This window comes from Euprymna scolopes, chromosome 35 (assembly GCF_053919585.1).
Source record: "Euprymna scolopes isolate OS-2025 chromosome 35, ASM5391958v1, whole genome shotgun sequence".
Taxonomy (NCBI): Eukaryota; Metazoa; Mollusca; class Cephalopoda; order Sepiida; family Sepiolidae; genus Euprymna; species Euprymna scolopes.
Genome location: NC_136516.1, coordinates 15,199,692 through 15,219,691, shown reverse-complemented (window position 1 = coordinate 15,219,691; position 20,000 = coordinate 15,199,692). Strand labels below are relative to the sequence as shown.

The 20,000-nt window shown below is 35.4% G+C and overlaps 1 protein-coding gene across 1 annotated transcript in view; it reads right to left on the bottom strand.

Moving 5' to 3' along the window:
* LOC145259704 (adipolin-like) overlaps positions 1–16,781 on the bottom strand; it is a 92,291-nt gene extending 75,510 nt beyond the window's left edge. The window contains exon 1 of the mRNA XM_080117378.1: positions 16,494–16,781. Within this exon, the coding sequence (XP_079973504.1) occupies positions 16,494–16,631 (138 nt within the window). The 5' untranslated portion in view covers positions 16,632–16,781. The remainder of the gene's footprint in view (positions 1–16,493) is intronic.
* Positions 16,782–20,000: the final 3,219 nt, after the last annotated feature.

Here is a 20,000-nt window from a genome sequence, read left to right as displayed (position 1 = left end):
TTTATATCTAATCCCCTTAGTGGTGGATTTGAAACCGACAGTACCGATGTTTTTCTTATTATTTATAACACACAAATATATATTTCCCCCACTGTTTATGTTTTTCAGATGTGATGTTGCTAGTCTCAGTCTTTTCTAGTTATATTATTATCACATGCGTTCTTCAGAATAATCTTGTCTTTTCCCTGATTCTTTGTTCCATCTCGTTTGACTTGTTGATCTAGTCGTCTACATCAATTTATTATTTTGATGCCACACCGAAATACAGCTTCCTACTCCAGTAGTTTGTTTCCAAGAAGTGCAGGCTTGGGGAACTCTTTTCCTGCTGACTATTTCCTACATATAACCTGCTTTTTTGTTGTTGTTTTTTTTTTTAATTAAAAAGAATGTGATGGGGATCCACCGATGTGCATCTGTCGAGTTCCAAAATTCGAAAATCGATCAATTTTTTTAAACATTGGAATTCCTGTCAGAGTTATCTTTTGAGTTGAAAAACAAAGAAAATGTGTGAAATATCAGTGACTTAATCGATATCTATAAATAGAAAGAGAGACAGACGGACAAATTTACGTTAAGTCGGGCACACACACGTAGACACATGCACAGGAACTAGTGTTGGTACGATTAATCGGAATCGGGAATCGGAAAAAATCTTAACTCTGTGTGGTATCGAAACTAGTACCTATTTTTCCGGTGCCAAAGCATTTCTTTTAATTTTTAATTTTTTCTTTTGTTTTTGTTTGGAACAAAATTTTCCCTTGTTGGTACAAATCATAGAATCGATAAATATTTATTGATTTTTGACTACTAGTGAAACTAAAATATATAGATCGCCTTCTCATGGGTGTATTTTTACGCTTGCGGAAATATATGCACATTTTTTTTAATTGCATTTTCACCCCAAACAAGGCATATTGCCACTTTGTTGTAGGGGGCTGCTATCAGGGACATAGGTATCAGAGGTACTGTGTGAGGAGTTGGGCAGCAAGATGTCGGTTCACGTTGCACTTGAACTTCTGCATGTCAGTACAGTTGGGAAAGCAGGGACCCGGCAGGAAATTCCAAAGTCTAGCTGTCCTGGGGAAGAAACTACTGGAGTACAAGGCTCTCTTACATCTAGAGATATCTACTGTGAAGGGGTGGGATTTAGCTGCTTGTTGGGTTTGTCGGGGGTATTTACATCGAGGGGGCACAAGTGCTTGCAGTTCGTCAGAGCATTCACCATTAAAGTATGTGTAGAAAAGGCAGAGAGATGCAACATTTCGTCGATGGGACAGAGGCTGAAGTTTAGATGACAGTTCAGGACCTATCAGGTTGGCGACTCTCTTTTGAACCTTGTCTAGGAACGAGAGACAAGTGGTAGATACACCAGTCCAAATATGACAACAATACTCCATATATGGGCGAATGGTGGCCTTATAGAGATATAGGATACTTTCGGGCGTTAGTATCTTTCTAGCACGTTAGAGAGAACCTACTTTCTTTGCAGCGGTCCTGGCGATACTCTCGATGTAATTGTTCCAACTCATGTTTCCTGAGAGCGTTAGGCCGAGGAGTTTAAAGGAATTACTTTCGGATAAAGAGTCATTGGCCATTGCTATTAGTGGTAGAGAAGGTTTCTTGCAATTATTGAAGGAAACGAGTGTAGTCTTGGCAGCATTGAATGTGACCATCCATTTATGTCCCCATTCCACTACAGATCGGAGGTCATCCTCTAGTGCTTCTGCCATTTCTTTAGATATGTGTTCATTTGTTTTCCTGTCGTGTCTGTTATAGAGTGTGGTGTCGTCAGCATATGTACCCATCTCACAGGCAATTTTGTCAGGGAGGTCATTTATGAATATTAAGAATAACAGAGGTCCCAGGATAGACCTCTGAGGCACTCCCGCATTTATATCGTATTGTTTGGATGTGCGGCCGTTGAGGACAACCTGGATTTTTCTCTTATCTAAGAAGGATTTAATTATGTCATGTATTCTTCCATATGATCGGATTTTCCTATGGTTATCCGGAAAGAAAAAAAACAAAAAAAAAAACAAAAAACAACATTTTAACTAAATATTCAGAAATTCAAAAAGTTTGGAATCGGAATCGGTAACGTTCTCGGAATCGAGAATTTAGAACAAAATTGGTAAATATATTCGAATCGAGAAAAAAATATTGGAGCCGTCCTATCGTTAACAGAAACAATAGCAGAGATTCGTGGAGACTGAACTGAGAGATGGGGAATAAAAGTGATAGAATGTGATAGATTTCAAAACGCTATTTTTATGCCCCCCTCCCCTGACTTTTTTTTTTTTGCAATTATTTCCAGACTCCAAGATCCTTTTCCAAATATTCATGTGTTAGACCTCTAATTATGTCTGGTCTGAATTTCTTCCAAACACAACAGAACCCTTTTTTGGAAAAAAATTCAACCGGCTATTTCCGCTGGGAATTCCTACAAAAAAAAAAAAAAGCAATCGGGAGAGACAAAAAGAAAAGAAAAAAAAAAGAGAGAAATCAGCTTTTCAAAACAATGATCTATTCCACACCATTCATTTATTTATTTTTGTTTTTTCTGTTATTTTTAAGTCAAAAACAAAATCACTTTTCTTTTAACCCCGAACAAGACATATTGCCACTTGGATGTAAGGGGGCTACAATCTGGAATCGAGATCACTGTTAACATTACATTTAAACTTCTGCTGGTTACTTTTTTGTTTTTTTAAACATAGTCACCAATTATTAAGGTCCGGAGGCCACTCGAGGGTAAGGGTTAATGAGTGTACCGTAGTCATTGGGACAACAGCGTAGTAATCAATAGTAGTGGAAATTTGGTATAATTTGATTATTTAAGGAGAAGGGTCAACAAGAACTTGTTTACATTGGACTTGAAGACGACAATATTGTAGTCAGCTGTAAAGCATTCCAGCGGAACAGAGTTCTACAGGCGGGCAGTTCTAGGAAAGAAACTTTATTCATGGAATTTGCGTTTAGCTTTAAGCACTGATTGACAGTTAGGGGAGCAGTAGACATGAAATGAATTCCAAAGTCTAGCAGTTCAGGTGAATAAACTATTAGAGTATAAAGCTCTCCGTTATATAAGGGCCTTCAACAGTGAAGGAGTGGGATTTTGCTGCTTGTCGGATTAGTCGGAGGTATATAAATCGAAGGCGCACAAGTGCTATGAGTTCATCAGCGGACATTCCATTAAGTACTTACAAAAGAACGAAACAGTGCGGCGATGGGACAGAGGTTGGAGCTTGGTCGATAGTACAGGATCTATTAGATTTGAAACTCTTTTGGGGGAGTGGTAGATGCACCAGCCCGAGTGTGGCAACAATACTTCTTGTAAGGGTATAGGATACTCTTTGGTGTGAGTAATTTTCTAGCATAATAGAGGAAGCCCATCTTCTTTGCAGCAGCCTTGGCAATGTCCTCAATGTATTTGTTCCAATTCATGTTGCATATGAAAGGTAAGCCGAAGACTTTGAAGATGAGTTCTTAAGTAGTGTGTTATTTGTTATAGCAATCGGTAGATTAAGATTTTCGCGATATTAAATTAAAATTTTTGTCATAGAATAATGATGAGCATCAAGGTTCAATGTATTTTTATGTTTCTAAACTTTTGGGATGAAGATTATACAGGATAGAACGATAAAATTGTCGCCTTTGAAAAGACGGCATGATTCCATTTCCGTTTGATAAAAACTGATTTTCTTTTTTTGTGTCAGACCATCTACTAGTGGGCCAGTTGTGCACAAATCCCAAGAGCGATAAGAGCCTTCTATCATGTCTGAAAGTGACACAATGTTCAACAAGTGAGATCGGAGATGCGTCGCTGTACAACTCATGCTCTCTACCGACCCAAGTTATGACAATAGGACCATTGCCAACATCCTCAAAATGCCTCGCTAGATTGCCATGAGTAAAAGGAGTGTGCCCAGGGTGATGAAAACACAGTTTCCGGCTACGGTTATAGTCTTTGGTGTGGTTTCAAGTGAGTGCCACTTGATGCGACCTCACATCTTCGAAGTCGGCTTAAAAGTCAACACAAAAGTGTACCTGAATGTGCTGAAGAGTATGGTGATCCCCTGGTGCAATCAGGTGTCCGATGACAGATCCCTGGCTGTGGCGATGGCCCACAAGTCCAAAGATACCCAGGCTTGGCTTCAGAAAGAGTGCTACGACTTTATATCCTTTTCTCAACGGCCCCACTCATCCACCGACCTAAACCCGCTGGACTATTTCGTTTGGTCATATGTCGAGAACATCACCAACATGACCTCCCACAATACCAAAGCCAGCTTGATCGCCGCCATCGGCCGAGTATTTGCTGAGCTTTCACCGGCGCTTGTGAAAAAGGCATGCTCCCAGTTCCAGATCCATATCGAGGCGGTGATTGAGGCTGAAGACGGCTGCATTGAATAGATGTCAGCTCTACTAGATAATCAAGTTACCTGAATTGATTTTTTTTTTTCAATAAAAGTTTTAAAATTAAGCTGTGGTGTTGTTTTCGTTAGGGCGACAACTTTATCGTTCCATCGTGTATATTGTAATAATATGTAGCAAAAAAATAGTAGTAGTAGTAGTAGTAGTAGTAGTAGTAGTAGTAGTAGTAAAATTATTATTATGGGACCGTTACCTACCCATTAATCGACTCTTCCAAGTACTATATTAATCGATAGCGAAGTAGTCTCGAGCAGATGGGATTCTCTACCGAGATCCGACGGACAAGTAAGCCTCGCTTGCATCATCACTTTTCTCTGTAACTTTGTTCTTTGTCAATATATATTAAAAATCTATACTGTGTTCCGAGTTGTCCTTTCGTGGTCCCAATTCTAGGTCCACCTTAATAATAAAGAAAGAAGGAAGAAAAAAGAAATTTAAAAAAAAAGAATCAAATGGATAGTGCTCCAACAATTTGCCTTCATATTTTAAACCACAGAAAGACGAGAAAGAAAAATAATAAAATAAGGATTCAGAAACAATACCTTACTTTCGGGAATCAGAAAAATCGCAACTTTTTGCGGTATCGGAATCGGTATCGGAATGACAGAGTACAAAATAGACTTCGTGGCTTAGTGGAGGATGCCTTTTTCTCTTCCCTGCAGCCTCTCTCCCACAGAAGAGACGTTGCGAGCCTGTCTTTGTTTTACCGTTACTTCCATGGCAAGTGCTCGTCTGAGCGCCAATCTCTGGTCCTCCCTCGCTAATCTTTTACGATAAACACTTGTCTAGCTGAAACCACTGTCAAAAATTTTCCCCACTCGTGCCAAAACCAAAACATAGATTCCATGAACAAAAGTGCACGCCAGTGGAACTCTGTTCCCTTTGCCTGTTTCCCACCTGACTACAACTTGGATGTCCGCAAGTCCAACATAAACAAATTCCTGATGAACCGCCTCCTTAAGTAAGATACTTTATCAAATCTCCAATACTAACGATTACTACGATACTATCCCATTGACTACTGTAAACGCAATAACCCTTATCCCCGAGTGGCTTTCGGGCCTTCATAAGTGGTGACTTCCATGTAAAAAAAAAAAAAAAATTCTGTGCTTTTTTTCGATGCCAAAAATGATTCCTTTTATTGTTTGTTTGTTTTTTGTTTGTTTTTTTAAATTTCTCATTGCTGGCACTAATAATAAAATGATGAATATTTATTTTAAACTATCTGTAAAACTAAAATATATAGATCACCACCTCAAGTACATTTTCGCAGTTGCGAAAATCTATGCATATATCACGTTTTTTTTTGTTATTTTTTTTTTTAATTTTATTTCGAAGGCGTTATATTTATCTTGAGTCAGACAGGCAAACGCGCGTGCTGTTTAAACCTTGATTCAGACAGAACAAAAAAGACTATTTCAAACTTGAGCCAAACAGATCAAAGAAAACGTTATTTTAAATTTGAACCAGATAAACAAAAGTAAACGTTGATTTAAACTTGAGTAATCTAGAACAAAGAAGACATAATTTCAAACTTGTGTAGTTTATTCTATCACAAACTTGAGCCAAACAGACTAAATGAAGACGCTGTTTCAAACTTGAATCAGACAGATCGACGAAGATGCTGTTTATAAACCAAATCAGACAGAGACAACTAGTAACACCCGAAAGTATCCTGTACCTCTATAAGGCCACCATTCGCCCATGTATGTAGTATTACTGTCACATTTGGACTGGTGCATCTGCTACTAGACTCTCGCTCCTTGACAGGGTTCAAAAGAGAGTCGCAAACCTGATAGGTCCTGAACTGGCATCTAAGCTTCAGCTTCTGTCCCATCGACGAAATGTTGCATCCCTCTGCCTGTTCTACAAGTATTTTAGTGGTGAATGCTCTGATGAACTGCAAGCACTTGTGCCCCCACGACGTGAGCACCCTCGACAAACCCGACAGGCTGCTAAATCCCACCCCCACACAGTAGATATTCCTAGATGTAAAAGATCTTTCTACTCCAGTAGTTTCTTCCCCAGAACCGCCAGACTTTGGAATTCCATTCCGGGTCCCTGCTTCCCCAACTGTACTGACGTGCAGAAGTTCAAGTGTAACGTGAACCGACATCTTGCTGCCCAAATCCCTACATAGTACCCCGGTAGTTGTTGCCCCTGATAGTAGCCCCCTATAGCAAAGTGTCAATTTGCCTTGTTTGGGGTGAAAATATAATTAAAAAAAATTTTTAAAAAAAACAATGGAGACTATTTCAAACTTGAGCCAAACAAACCAATGAAACGCTATTTCAAATGTGACGAAAGAAGACGCTGATTAAAACTTGAGCCAGACAAACAATTTGATCCGTAGATTAGTAATTACTAAATATACTTAACTACTTAGTTTGCCTGTTGGTTGAAAAAGGCTGGATTTACCATTCTATGTTTGGGAAGTGATTTTCGAGAGCATAAACATGGGATTAAATGAGGCTCGACTTTGTATTGTTTCGAGTGAGCATGTGGGAAACTCGTCGCTCAAGAATAATAGGAGGTTAAGGTGGGGGTGGTGGCCGAAGAGGGTTTTATATTTCAATTTATCTTTTCGGGCTCCGATATATCTTAATCTTCAGCCACAAAACCGAAGGCAATGAACGTCTCGCGCTACGCTAACAACAACAATGGCTTCTCCTTTGAAATGATGGGAAAAGCATCCGAGACGACAGGACATATTCATCTTGTTATAGAGGGCGTTTAGACTATCGATGGCATAACCGTTGGAATTGTGTGTTCTACTAAGACTTTTGCAAAATTCGCTACGTTTAATACTTGAAACACACACATACACACACACACACACACACACACACACACACACACACGCGCGCACACACACATATATATATATATATATGTATATATATATATATATATATATATATATATATATATATATATATATATATATTATTCCGTGTTTTGGGTTTTCATTGAAAATTATGTTTAAATCGTTGTAATAATGTTTTTAAATCCTTGAAATCGTTTTTAACGGGTTTCAGACGTTCTGTGAAGCGTCCTCTTCAGAAATTATTTAAAATGTTTAGAATATATTCAAGATGTGTGTAAAATGTAAAAGAACATTTTCGTAGTTCATTTGAAATGTTTCGGAGAGGTGGAAATATGTGTGAATGATTCTACTTTTCATTCGTATGTCCAATTTTTATTACTGGTTCATTGGGCTGAACTGATGTCTTATGTTTCTCTCTTTCTCCCTCTCTGGTTGTGTTTCTATTTATCTTTCTTTGTTTGTTCTTATTTTTTCCCTTTTTTACTCTTACTTGAGTGTGAGTGACAGGCCCATTGGTACTTGGTCAACTGGGTGCATAAGGTAGGATGCGTGTGTGTGTGGGGGGGTGAGTGTGTGTGTGTATGTGTTTCTCTCGTTGGAATTTCTTAGCCCATTTTATATAAATTATATATATATATATATATATAAAGACAAAAGAGAAAATAACAAAAAGCCTGTTATATATATATACATATATATATATATATATATATATATATATATATATATATATATATATATATATATATATATATATATATATATATAACAGGCTGCCTGGTGTTACCCAAAGAATCACTTTCATTTTTGGCCCTTGATACACGACGTCATAAATGAAGAACGTAATATATGCTATGACATCATACATGATGTCATAGCATATATAAATATACACACATGACAGGAAAGAATAAACACCCATAGAAATAGTTTATTTCAATAAACATATAATTTATAGAACAAAATAAAAAGTAAATGGTCACAAATTTCGTACTTGGTTGACATTCCCTTTGCTGGTTTTAATGCATGGCATAAATCAGTTAACGAATATCATTGAGGAATTTCTTGTCCTGTCTGATGCAATAATGCTAAAAGTTCTGACTTAGAAGATGGCCTCGTTTTCTTTTTGCGAAGGTTCCGGTCTAATATGCCCTAAAGGTTTTCAGTTGGGTTCATATTCGGGGACTGACTGGACCATGGACGTTTATTAATCCCATTTTGGCTCAACCAATTTTGTGTCACCATAGCAGAGTGACAAGGAGCTTTGTCTTCCATGAATAGGGAGTTAACTTTGTTCATTTTACCACTTAAGAATAGTGGTAGGAGTTCTTCATGTAGGTCCTGGATATGACCTTAAACTATATCCAGTGGTGAGGCACCAGCTTGCGGGCTTTGGGGAGTGTGGAGCCACCCTTTAATTGCCATTGCTCCCAGGTCCACTCTGACCTGGAGTGGTAGTACCTATTAGGGTCCAAACTATGGGTTGAATAGAAACCGACTTGAAAACAACAAATATATTCTATTAAAAAAAATTATCTTCAAAATCTTTGCATTCGGTATTAAATAACCTGAAAAGGGTTGATATGCCGTAAAACATAAAACAACCAACCAACCAGGTGTTCATGTAATATTGAAGCATATTTACCAGAATTGATGTTCCTTCGCACTCAACTATGACTCTAAATTGCACTTCATACCATAACCGAGAAATCTCCAGGTTTCAGTGTTGGCTGCAGTCTTTTTAAGTCAAACTCTTGCTGAGGGAGCCTCCATACCAATACTCTTCCGTTGCCGGGAAAAGATGCAAATTGTGACTCATCAAAAAAAAAAAATGACATTGGTTCAAAAGGTTATAGGTCTCTCCACCATCTCATGAGCCCAATGTTTTCTTGGCAGAATGAAGAAGTTTCCTTCTTGCAGTTCTACCATAGTAGCCCATTTTGTGAAGATTCCTGGCAGCTGTTCTGAGACTGACACCAGCTTGTGTTGCAATGTCAGAGAAATAACAGCAAGGGAAGACTTGATTCCAAATATTTCTCATGTGTTATATCTCCCCTCTTTTGGAAATAGGCTACGATTATGAATATCTCCAGTATCAAATAATCCTTATGCACTGTGAAATTTATAACATTCATATTTGGAATCAAGTCTCCCCTTGCTATTATTTCAGATCATTTGAAACCATAGCAGCAAGTTTTAGTCTCCCCTCAATCAACGCCTGAGGTTTTGGGAAATATCAGATTTTGTAATTTACATGCAAAACTAGGAGAACAAATGATTATGATTGAAACATTTTATGGCTGTAAAAAGTGCCAAAAAATATGCTCTAGGTGATGGATGATCCCCTTAATGTGCGACCTTAAGGGCAAATATCACATAGCGCACTATACAATCCAGGTTATTACCTTTTCAACGAGCCTTCATTTGTTAAATTCTTTAGTTGCTGAGATTTGGAATTTATAAAATTGCCAAAAAAAGGTTGGTATATCTATCAATATACATAGATATATCTATACTCGTAGCCAAATTGAATATTGAAATGTTCATATCTTTGGTTCTATAGGACGAAACTGGATGAAAATTTTCAGGCTTTTTGAAGATTATAATATTAGATTGGTGCAAAGATAATGTCGTTTTTATATAGTTGAGCATCAAAAAACGATATTATTTTTCCACCAACCTAATACTATTCTATTGTTAAAATTTTATGATAATTGGTAAAAAAAAAAGAACCTATATTTTTAAACTAATAAAATATGCCCAAATTTGCTTACATTTGTATATATAGTGTCCTGGAGGCCAGCGTCAGTTTTGCTGCTTCGGTTGTCTCCCCTGTGGCCACTAATATGTACTCGCAGGTCGTATGTATGTATGTATGTATGTATGTATGCCTAAAACCTTCGATAGCTTCGACGGATTTTCACGAGACTGGTATCATTTTGAAGCTCGACCTTTCAGGCAACAAATATCGAAAAATTGGCTAAAAACACTAATTCCTTCATCTTCAGCTAGGCATTTTTCTATAGGGAGGTGTCGTTTTTTCGTCGATATTTTCGAAAGTCATCTCCTCTTTTCGATTGACTAACCTTAATTTAAACCTTTGCAACTTGAGGTTTGGCGATCGACGCAACGACAGATACGTCACGTTTTTTCCCCGTTCTTTTCCTCCTCCGCGGTACGGGTCCGAGACTGCCTGCCTGCCTACTACCACTTTTTTTTTTTGCTCAACACACCCTCCAAACACCCGGGCAACGTCGGGCAACACCGGGCATCCAACCTAGTACCTAATATAAAAAGTAAATCAAAAGTAATAAAAGTAATTGACTTGGATGCCATCAGCTAGAATCGAAACCAAAACATAATTCTCCAACCTTATTCGTTAGCGTATGACCTAAATCAATGCGTATAAAAAACCGCAAAAAATAATGCTGTTTAACCTATAACTTTTAATTAGCGATAGCGCAGAAAAAAACCCAGGTATATTCGACTTACACCAGGTCATGGTCAACGTTTTCTTTTTCAGTTTGAACACCTTGGCAGCTATTTTACCGACTAAAAACTAACTCAAAAGTGTTCCGCGGGTCTAATACCCTGTATATCAAACTCGAGCCTGGAGACCAAAGATTCAAGGAGGAATTTAGTAGAAACTTTCTGCGCGCACACACACAAAGTCACACACACACACACACACACACACACATACATATATATATATATATATATATATATATATATATATATATATATATATATATATATATATATATATATATATATAATAGAAATATCTTACTGGAAATTAATTCAAATTCTAAAAAAAAACCTGTAAAGGTAATCAGAATTATTAATTATCCAACAAAGAGAACGGAAAACTTGAAAGACCTTATTCCGTGGAGTTTCGAAAAATGCAATTCTTTTCATCAGAGGAAAGGGGTTTGCAAAATATACAATAAATTTTGAAGATTAGTGCATTAAAGGAAACTACAAAGGAAACTACAAAGATGAACTGGAGCGCAGAATATATATACATATATATATATATAACATATATATATATATATATATATATATCGTGCAGAATATATATATATATATATATATATATATATATATATATATATATATATACCGTGCAGAATATATATATATATATTCTATATATATATATTCTATATATATATATATATATATATATATATATATATATATATATATATATATATATATATATATATATACACACAGGATGTCCACAAAGTCTGGCTACATTATGCAGCCAGACTTTGTGGGCACCGTCTAGATTATGCAGCCAGACTTTGTGGGCACCGTGTAGATTATATATATATATATATATATATATATATATATATATATATATATATATATATATATATATATATATATATATATATATCAGGGTGTCCACAAAGTCTGGCTGTATAATCTACACGGTGCCCACAAAGTCTGGCTGCATAATCTACACGGTGCCCACAAAGTCTGGCTGCATAATGTAGCCAGACTTTGTGGACATTATATATATATATATATATATATATATATATATATATATATATATATATATATATATATATATATATATACCGTGCAGAATATATATATATATATATATATATATATATACCGTGCAGAATATATATATATATATATATATATATACCGTGCAGAATATATATATATATATATATATATCGTGCAGAATATATATATATATATATATATTCTGCACGATATATATATATATATATATATATATATATATATATATTCTGCACGGTATATATATATATATATATATATATATATATATATATATATATATTCTGCACGGTATATATATATATATATATATATATATATATATATATATATATATATATATATATATATATATATATATTCTGCACGGTATATATATATATATATATATATATATATATATATATTCTGCACGGTATATATATATATATATATATATATATATATATATATATATATATATTCTGCACGGTATATATATATATATATATATATATATATATATATATATATATATATATATATATATTCTGCGCTCCAGAAGTTTTGTGAGCTCCAGAGGTTTTGCAGGTGCGCTATGCAGAATTTCTACAATATCTGTTCAGATACGAAAAGCAAATATACACAAAAAATATGCTTACAAAAATTTGTCGTTTCGTGTTTGTTTATTTATTTACAATGCGCCTGTAACTATTTAACGTACTGTAACTGCGCTCAAACTGTATGAAGTTTGAGAACCAATGGCTTATTTTTTTTTTCAAGGTGACTAGAAAAAAATGATTGAATCATTCTACCGCTCCAGAAAGTAACTAATTTGTAGCGCAATTCTCTACCTAGCTGAATATATTATAAGATAGAATACATCTGGGTAGATATCGCTCAGATTATAATATCGACTTTGAAATGTAGTGGGGAGTGTCATCTTCTCTTCTCTACGTCTCTTTCTGAAAGAAGATACGTTGCTCGTCTTTCTCTACTCTCGTTATTTTTATGATAGATGTCTGATTGTGCCCAATGTATGTCTCCCCCCTCTCACAGAAAAACGTTCACAACAAAATCATATTCAAATAAAGTGGTTTACAGCTTTTTCAAGACGGCGTTTATTTTTGGTCATAAAATGCAATATAAAATGTTTTTTCAAGCAGCGACTCTCATCAAGTATGCAAACAGAAAAAAAAAGATAACAATATCCGAAGAAAAGTACATACTCCACAAAAACAAAATAAAATTACAATTGAGCCATTGTCAAAAAAAAAAAAATTAGTGATATTTGAAGTGCATTCACATTATTTGGTTTCTTCAAACTTGTTATTTTTATGGCAGATACCCGACTGTGCTATAGTTTCTTCCAGAAAAAAAAACGTTCAAAACAAGCACCCGTCTTACTACAACCATTGTAAATAAGTTTACTTGCTTCCTCTCATTACCTAAAACTAGTGTTGGGACGATTAATTGGAATCGAAACATTTTGAAGTATAAGAATCAGTACCGGGATCAAAAAAAAAAAAATGTGCCTATTTTCCGATGCCAAAAACGATTCCTTTAATTATCTTCTTTTATTTTTAATGGATTTTGTTTTAAACATAATCTTCCACTTCCGGTAGTAATAATAATAAAATAATAAATATTTATTAATTGTGAACTTCCAGTAAAGCTAAAAACCTATAGGCCATTACCCCCATAAGTGTGTTTTTTTTTATATTTGAGAATACTATATTTAACATGTATTTTTACGGTAATCAGGAAAAAATAATTTTTATAGTTAAATATTTAGAGATTTGTAAAGAATCGGAATCAGTAATTGTATTGGAATCGGGAATTCTGTATATAATAGGTAATTTTATCGGAACCGGGAAAAATATTGGAATCGCCCCATCACTTCCTAAAACCAAACGAAACTTCCATGAACAGAGTTTATTTCCTAGAACTACCCGATTGTGGAGCAATACATCGGAGCTGCTTCCCAACTGATTATAACGTGGTTGTTATCAAGTCTAATATTAAACAATTCTTGTTGGGCCGCTCTCTTAAATAAGCAAATTCTGACCCAATCACCACCATCGTTAATATCACGGTGTTGTCCCACTGTTCACTAATCATATTGACTCTTTTCCTCGAGTGGCCTTTGAGCCTTGCTAAGTAAGATGTGTCCTGTTAGTCCATAGATAATGTAACTTGCAGTTTTTAATTACAAACCGCCTAAACACATCCTCTCTCCTGTATTACAAAATATGCACTTTTTCTAATTTTTTTTTTTTTTGAGATGATGATTGATAATTCGTATTATTTGGATGATTCAGACTACTGTTCTCATCTTGGATGTTATTTTCACGACGTTCCGGTTGATGTAACCTTCGATCTTCTTCAGGTGTATCTTGTTGAATTCGGAAATCCTTCTCCGAACTCCGGAATCTGCACAGAATTTCTGCAAAGGCCCACACCGTAGTGGATAAAGTATTTAGTAAAATTCAGTTGTAAGTTACACTCTTCTGTAGGTTGAAGGTTCAATCCTCAGTGCGGACGACACTCAAAATACAAATGCGAATTACTTGACTTCTACCCAGTCATGTCTGACGGAACAAAAGCATGCTATACGCGTGGATTAAACGAAGGGCTTCGTTTGAAATTCCATCCAGATTCCCAGGTTCGACAGAAAGATTCCCGAGTTCGACAGGATCGTTTTTCACTCTATCGAATCGTGTTATTTGTTACCGTTCTCAATCTCTTCATTCATTTTTTGCTGGCTTTTCGACAGCATGGACAAAATTCAAATCTGCACGATTTTCTTGTTCCAGTTAAAACTATGCCGAAAAGCTGCTGAGACAGCTCGTGATATCAATGATGCGTGTGACCCAGGAACCACCAAAGAACGTGTGGCATAACGGTGGTTCAAGAAATTTTGCAATGGTCACGAGAGCCTCGAAGATAAAGACAGTCGTGGCCGGCCGACTTCTGTTGATAACGAACCCAGGCTAATATATCTATAAAAGTGAACCTGTGTGTGTGTGTGTGTGTGTGTGTGTGTGTGTGTGTGTGTGTGCATTTCTGTACACAATAACTCTCTCAATTTTAGTTTACAGACTCGAAATTTGATATATAGGGTACTGAGGACTGGCAAAATGTTTGTGATCGGTTTTCGGCCAGAAATTTGGCTGTTAAGGGGTCAAAGTTCAACGATTTGACCTTTGAGAACTCTACCAAACTCCTCAGTCAATTTTGGGTCTAAAAACTTCAAATTTTAGATATAGATTCCTTGGACATGGATCTAACTTAAGAACTTGATTTGAGCCCCAAACAATAAATTTTAAGGGTGACCCCCTTAAAATAGGGGTCAAAGTTAAAAAATAGGGGTCAAAGTTAAAAAAAAATTTGACCTCTGCAGTCTCTACCAAATTACTCAGACAATTTCTGGTCTAAACATTTAAAATTTGACATAAAGGGTATTCAGAGATAGGGCAAGCTTTTTAATTGGTTTGGGTCGTAAATGTTTAGTTACCAATATATAAATCTATGTATGTATGTATGTATGTTTGCATGTCTGCCTAAAACTTTTGACAGAGGGGACGGATTTTACCAAGATCAGTATCGTTTTGAAGTTCGACCTTTCAGACGACAAATATCGAAAAATTGGCCAAAAACATTGATATTTTCACCTTCAACTGGGCACTTTTCAACAGGAGGGGGGGTTGTTTTTTTCGCCGATATTTTTTAAAGTCATCCTCTCCTTTCTATTGTCTAGCCTTAATTTAAACATAAGTCACTTCAGGTTTAGCGGTGGTTGTAGTAGCAAAGACGTCAGTTTTTTTCCCCCGTTCTTTTCCTTCTTCGCGGTACAGGTTCGAGCCTGCCTTCCTACGACCACTTTTTCTTTTTTTTTTATTTGGTCAACAGACACATCCAAACACCCGGGCAACGCCGGGCTGCAATGCTAGTATATATATATATATATTGTAAGTTATAAAATATATATGGCGATTAAGCTACACTGAATATTCCACGTTTCATCAACTCTAGGATTCTGCAGGCGTATGCATAACTAGCTTTACCTACGTATTGAGCACTGTTGAAGTAAATACTTAAAGTTTACGCATAAATTTATACTTTCGTATATTAATTTATGTGATAAAATGAAGTACTTAAAGTAATGCTTTCAATGTGATCCTAGCCAAAAAGGAAAAGCTCAATATTTAAGAATAGAGCAATATATAAGTTTCGTGGTTAAATTTTAAATTCTGAAAAAAAAAACCCAACATATAGAGACATATATCCGATTAAAGAATGTATTGTTTGACAAAAGGAATATATAGAAAGGGTTATTTTAATTTCCTTAATCCATGGATTTTCAACAATGGCTCATATCATTAGAGGAAATGAAATGCAGTTAGCAAAATGTTCAGCTGCGAATAGACGCTATTTTGCTTTTCAGCACAATTATTGAAAATAGTCTTTTGAGTGGTTGTGGATAATTATATGGAGAAAATGTTTTTTTTTTTCAGAATTTAAAATTTAACCACGAAACTCACATATGTGTGTGTGTGTGTGTGTGTGTGTGTGTGTGTGTGTGTGTGTGTGTGTGTGTGTGTGTGTGTGTGTGTGTGTGTGTGTTTTCATTTTTCACACTTTGATTAAAAGCCTATAACAGAAATTGCATAGTTGATAAATATAAAATACTTACCTCGTTGTTGAGGTTTAAATCGGTGTTTTCTTCATTAGGGTCCACGTTATTTCCACAGGCGAAGAATGGAAGCGTTATTAAAATCAGGCAGACACACAATGTCTTTTTGGGAACGATTTCCCAGCAAATACAGTCCATTTCTTTTTTTAATTAGGATTTTTAATTTCTCAATTCAAAATAATGTCAATGATTTTTTTCTTTTTAATTATTATTATTATTATTATTATTATTATTATTATTATTATTATTATTATTATTATTATTATTATTTATTCACTAGGACTTCTAATTCTTCTGATAGGACGAGTCATTATTAAAGATCGCTCACTGACAATAAGGGATGGTGTTCCCAGGCGTCTGAGTGACAGCAAGTCTTTCCAGATTTCCAGTGTCCTTCGCTTCTTATTGTGAGATTCCCTCCAATTCTTTGATGCTCTACTCGGTCTTGCCAGTCATGATTCTGCTACTTATAGTTATTAGTATTCTTTCCAACATCAGAGACGGATTTTCATCAGCTGGTTGGTGTTATTGTTTATATCTGTCCGTTTAATTAGGGGTTTCACATTGTTCTTCAGATGGGGAGCACTTTTTACGGAATATTATTTATTTATTTTTGTTTATTTATTGTTGTTTATTTATTTATTTTTATTTATTTTTGATATTAGATATTCGAGGAAGGGTTTGGAATGAAAGTCAAGGGATTAAAATGATTCCAACATTTCCATTCAATTAAATTTGTTTTCGGGTGTTTTCGCATGTGCTTTGATGCAAGTGCTCTGATTTTTTTTTTTTTTTTTTTTTTTTTTTTTTTTTTACTTCTAGTCCCAGGGTACGGCTAGTTACGCTGAGTTCGAAATAAGTGTTTTTGTTGTTGTTGTTGTGTGTGGTGGTGGTGTTGCTGTTGTTGTTGTTGTTGTTGCTGTTGTTGTTGTTTATTAATTGGGAGTTCACGTAATCAGTGATTGCTTACTGACAACAAGTTGTGTTCCCTGAATCTGAGTGACAAGAAATCTCCCAAGATTTCCAGCACCTTCCTTTCATTCGACGATCTTTGCCATTTATTTATTTTTATTTTTATTTTATTTTTTATTGTTTTTTACCAACTGGTTACGACTTATCAAGGCCCAAGGGCCACTCGAAGGTAAGGTTTGAAGAGATTATTAGTTGGACGATATGAAGGCCAATTAGATTGGTTATTATTATTATTATTATTATTATTATTATTATTATTATTATTATTATTATTATTATTATTATTATTGACAACTAGTGTTAGGATCTTAGGCGGAGTTCTTCAACATTTCCCGATCGGAAAGTACGAGGTTTTCCACGCGGCTTCTCCCAAATTAATGAAGCTGTCTTCCAAAGAGGACGGAGATAGGAAGAAGAATCCCCGCCCTATTTTATTTATTTTTTTTTTTTTTTTGTCCTCCCCTCTTCCTTTCTCTTTGGGTCGAGAGATTTTCGCTATCTATCATTATTATTCCGCGGCTGATGTTTCTAGCCAAACGCGTGGTAAGAGGTTGCAAGGGCTACGGCGACGGCGGCGGCGGCGGTGGCGGTGGCGGTTAATGGCTGACAGGGGAGGGGACAGATGAAGCCAAAGACGTTGGTATTATTATTACCTTTCACGAGCTGAAGATGTGTATAGCGGGAAGGGAGGCAACTCGTCCTCTTAATTATGAAATGGGTCTTCTTTTTTTTTTACATGGAAATCACCACTTATCAAGGCCCGGAAGCCACTCGGGGATAAGGGTTATTGCGTGTACAGTAATCAATGGGATAATATCGTAGTAATCGTTAGTAATGGAGATTTGATAAAGTGTCTTACTTAAGGGGGCGATTTATCAGGAATTTGTTTATGTTGGACTTGAAGACATCCAAGTTGTAGTCAGGTGGGAAACAGGCAAATGGAAGAGAGTTCCACAGGCGTGCCCTTCTAAGAAAGAAGCTTTGTTCATGGAATCTACGTTTTGATTTAGGCACAGATAAAGAGCGGGGAAAATTACTGACAGTGGTTTCAGCTAGACGGGTGGTTTTCGTGAAAGATTGGCGAGGGGAGACCAGAGATTGGAGCTCAGACGAGCACTTGCCATGGAAATAACGATAAAACCAAGACAGGGTCTAAACAGGACCGGCCTCCCAGGTGCACACCATGCGCTTTTACTGTTTTTATTCGGCAATAATAATAAATCTTCGGACTACTATTTAATAAGCACCGTATTTTGAGATAGTAATTGATTAATACGGGTATATAGGAAATAGACGGTGTTAGCTAATTTTTCTGCCGAAATATAGTTTCATTTCAATATTATTTTTGGTCTCTCACAAAGGAGGGATTGGACCTAGTAATTCACTCATGTTTGTCCGTTTGTTTGTTCGCACTTTTCTCAATAATCACGCTTTCGATTATTTTTTTATTTTGCACAAACATTAGTCATGGTGAAAGTAAATTTTTGCGAGAACAGATTTTCCGAGATAATTCTGCCCCCCCCCCCCCAAGGGGCATTATAGGAGTAAAATTGTTCCCAAATTGTTCATCCGTTCATTTGTTTGCACTTTTCTCAATAAACATGCCTTGGATTTTTTTTTTTTTTTGTATAAATTTTGTATAAACATTAGTCATGGTGAAAGTAAATTTTTCACTCGTGGAGGGGGATCCCGCATGCTCGTTTTTTATTTATTTATTTATTTATTTATTTATTTAATAATGTTTATTTTATTTTCGAATTTAATTCTATTTTGTTTTAATATATGCGAAATATCCATGTTTTTGAAACTGTTAATTATTCCTTCATTTCTGTGAAAATGTTTCTGTAAAATATACATATCAAAAAAAAAAAAAAATTATATAAATAAAACAGTAGATGTATGTATGTGTGTGTCTCTGCATCTGTGTGAAAATATTGAACCGATAAACTCTTTAATTACTGGTCACATAAAACTGAAATTAACAGGAAATAGTAATCATACACCAAGGATGGTTTATAACGAGTAAAATCTTTGTTTGGGCGGATAAATAACGTGTACAGAGATATAGCCGCAAGTTGAAATACAAAATGTTCATTTTAACATGCCGACATGTTTCTATTGATTTTGCGCATGCGCAAATTCATTCATAGCTTGAAGTAGTTTAATTTAAATCTTTCATATCTACTTGTGGAGTTAGTTCAAACGGTATGGAACGCGACTAGAGCGCTAAATATTTTGGTTTTAATTTTAGCTGATGGCATTCAAGTCATTGGTTTTAATTTTTTTAAATTAGTACTATGCATAATATTCAATAAAAAAAATTGGCTCTGTAATAATAAATACGAAATCTGCATTAATTAAAATATATTTGGGCGTATTTTACGACCGGGCAAAGTCGGTTACCCCCCCCCACACACACTAGTATGTGAATTAACATATTTGTTTGAAAAAATATTATATGTAGAAAATTCAGGTTTGTTTTATTATACACATAGATTCGAAAAAGTTGTCAAAAAAACAAAAAAAGAAAAAAAC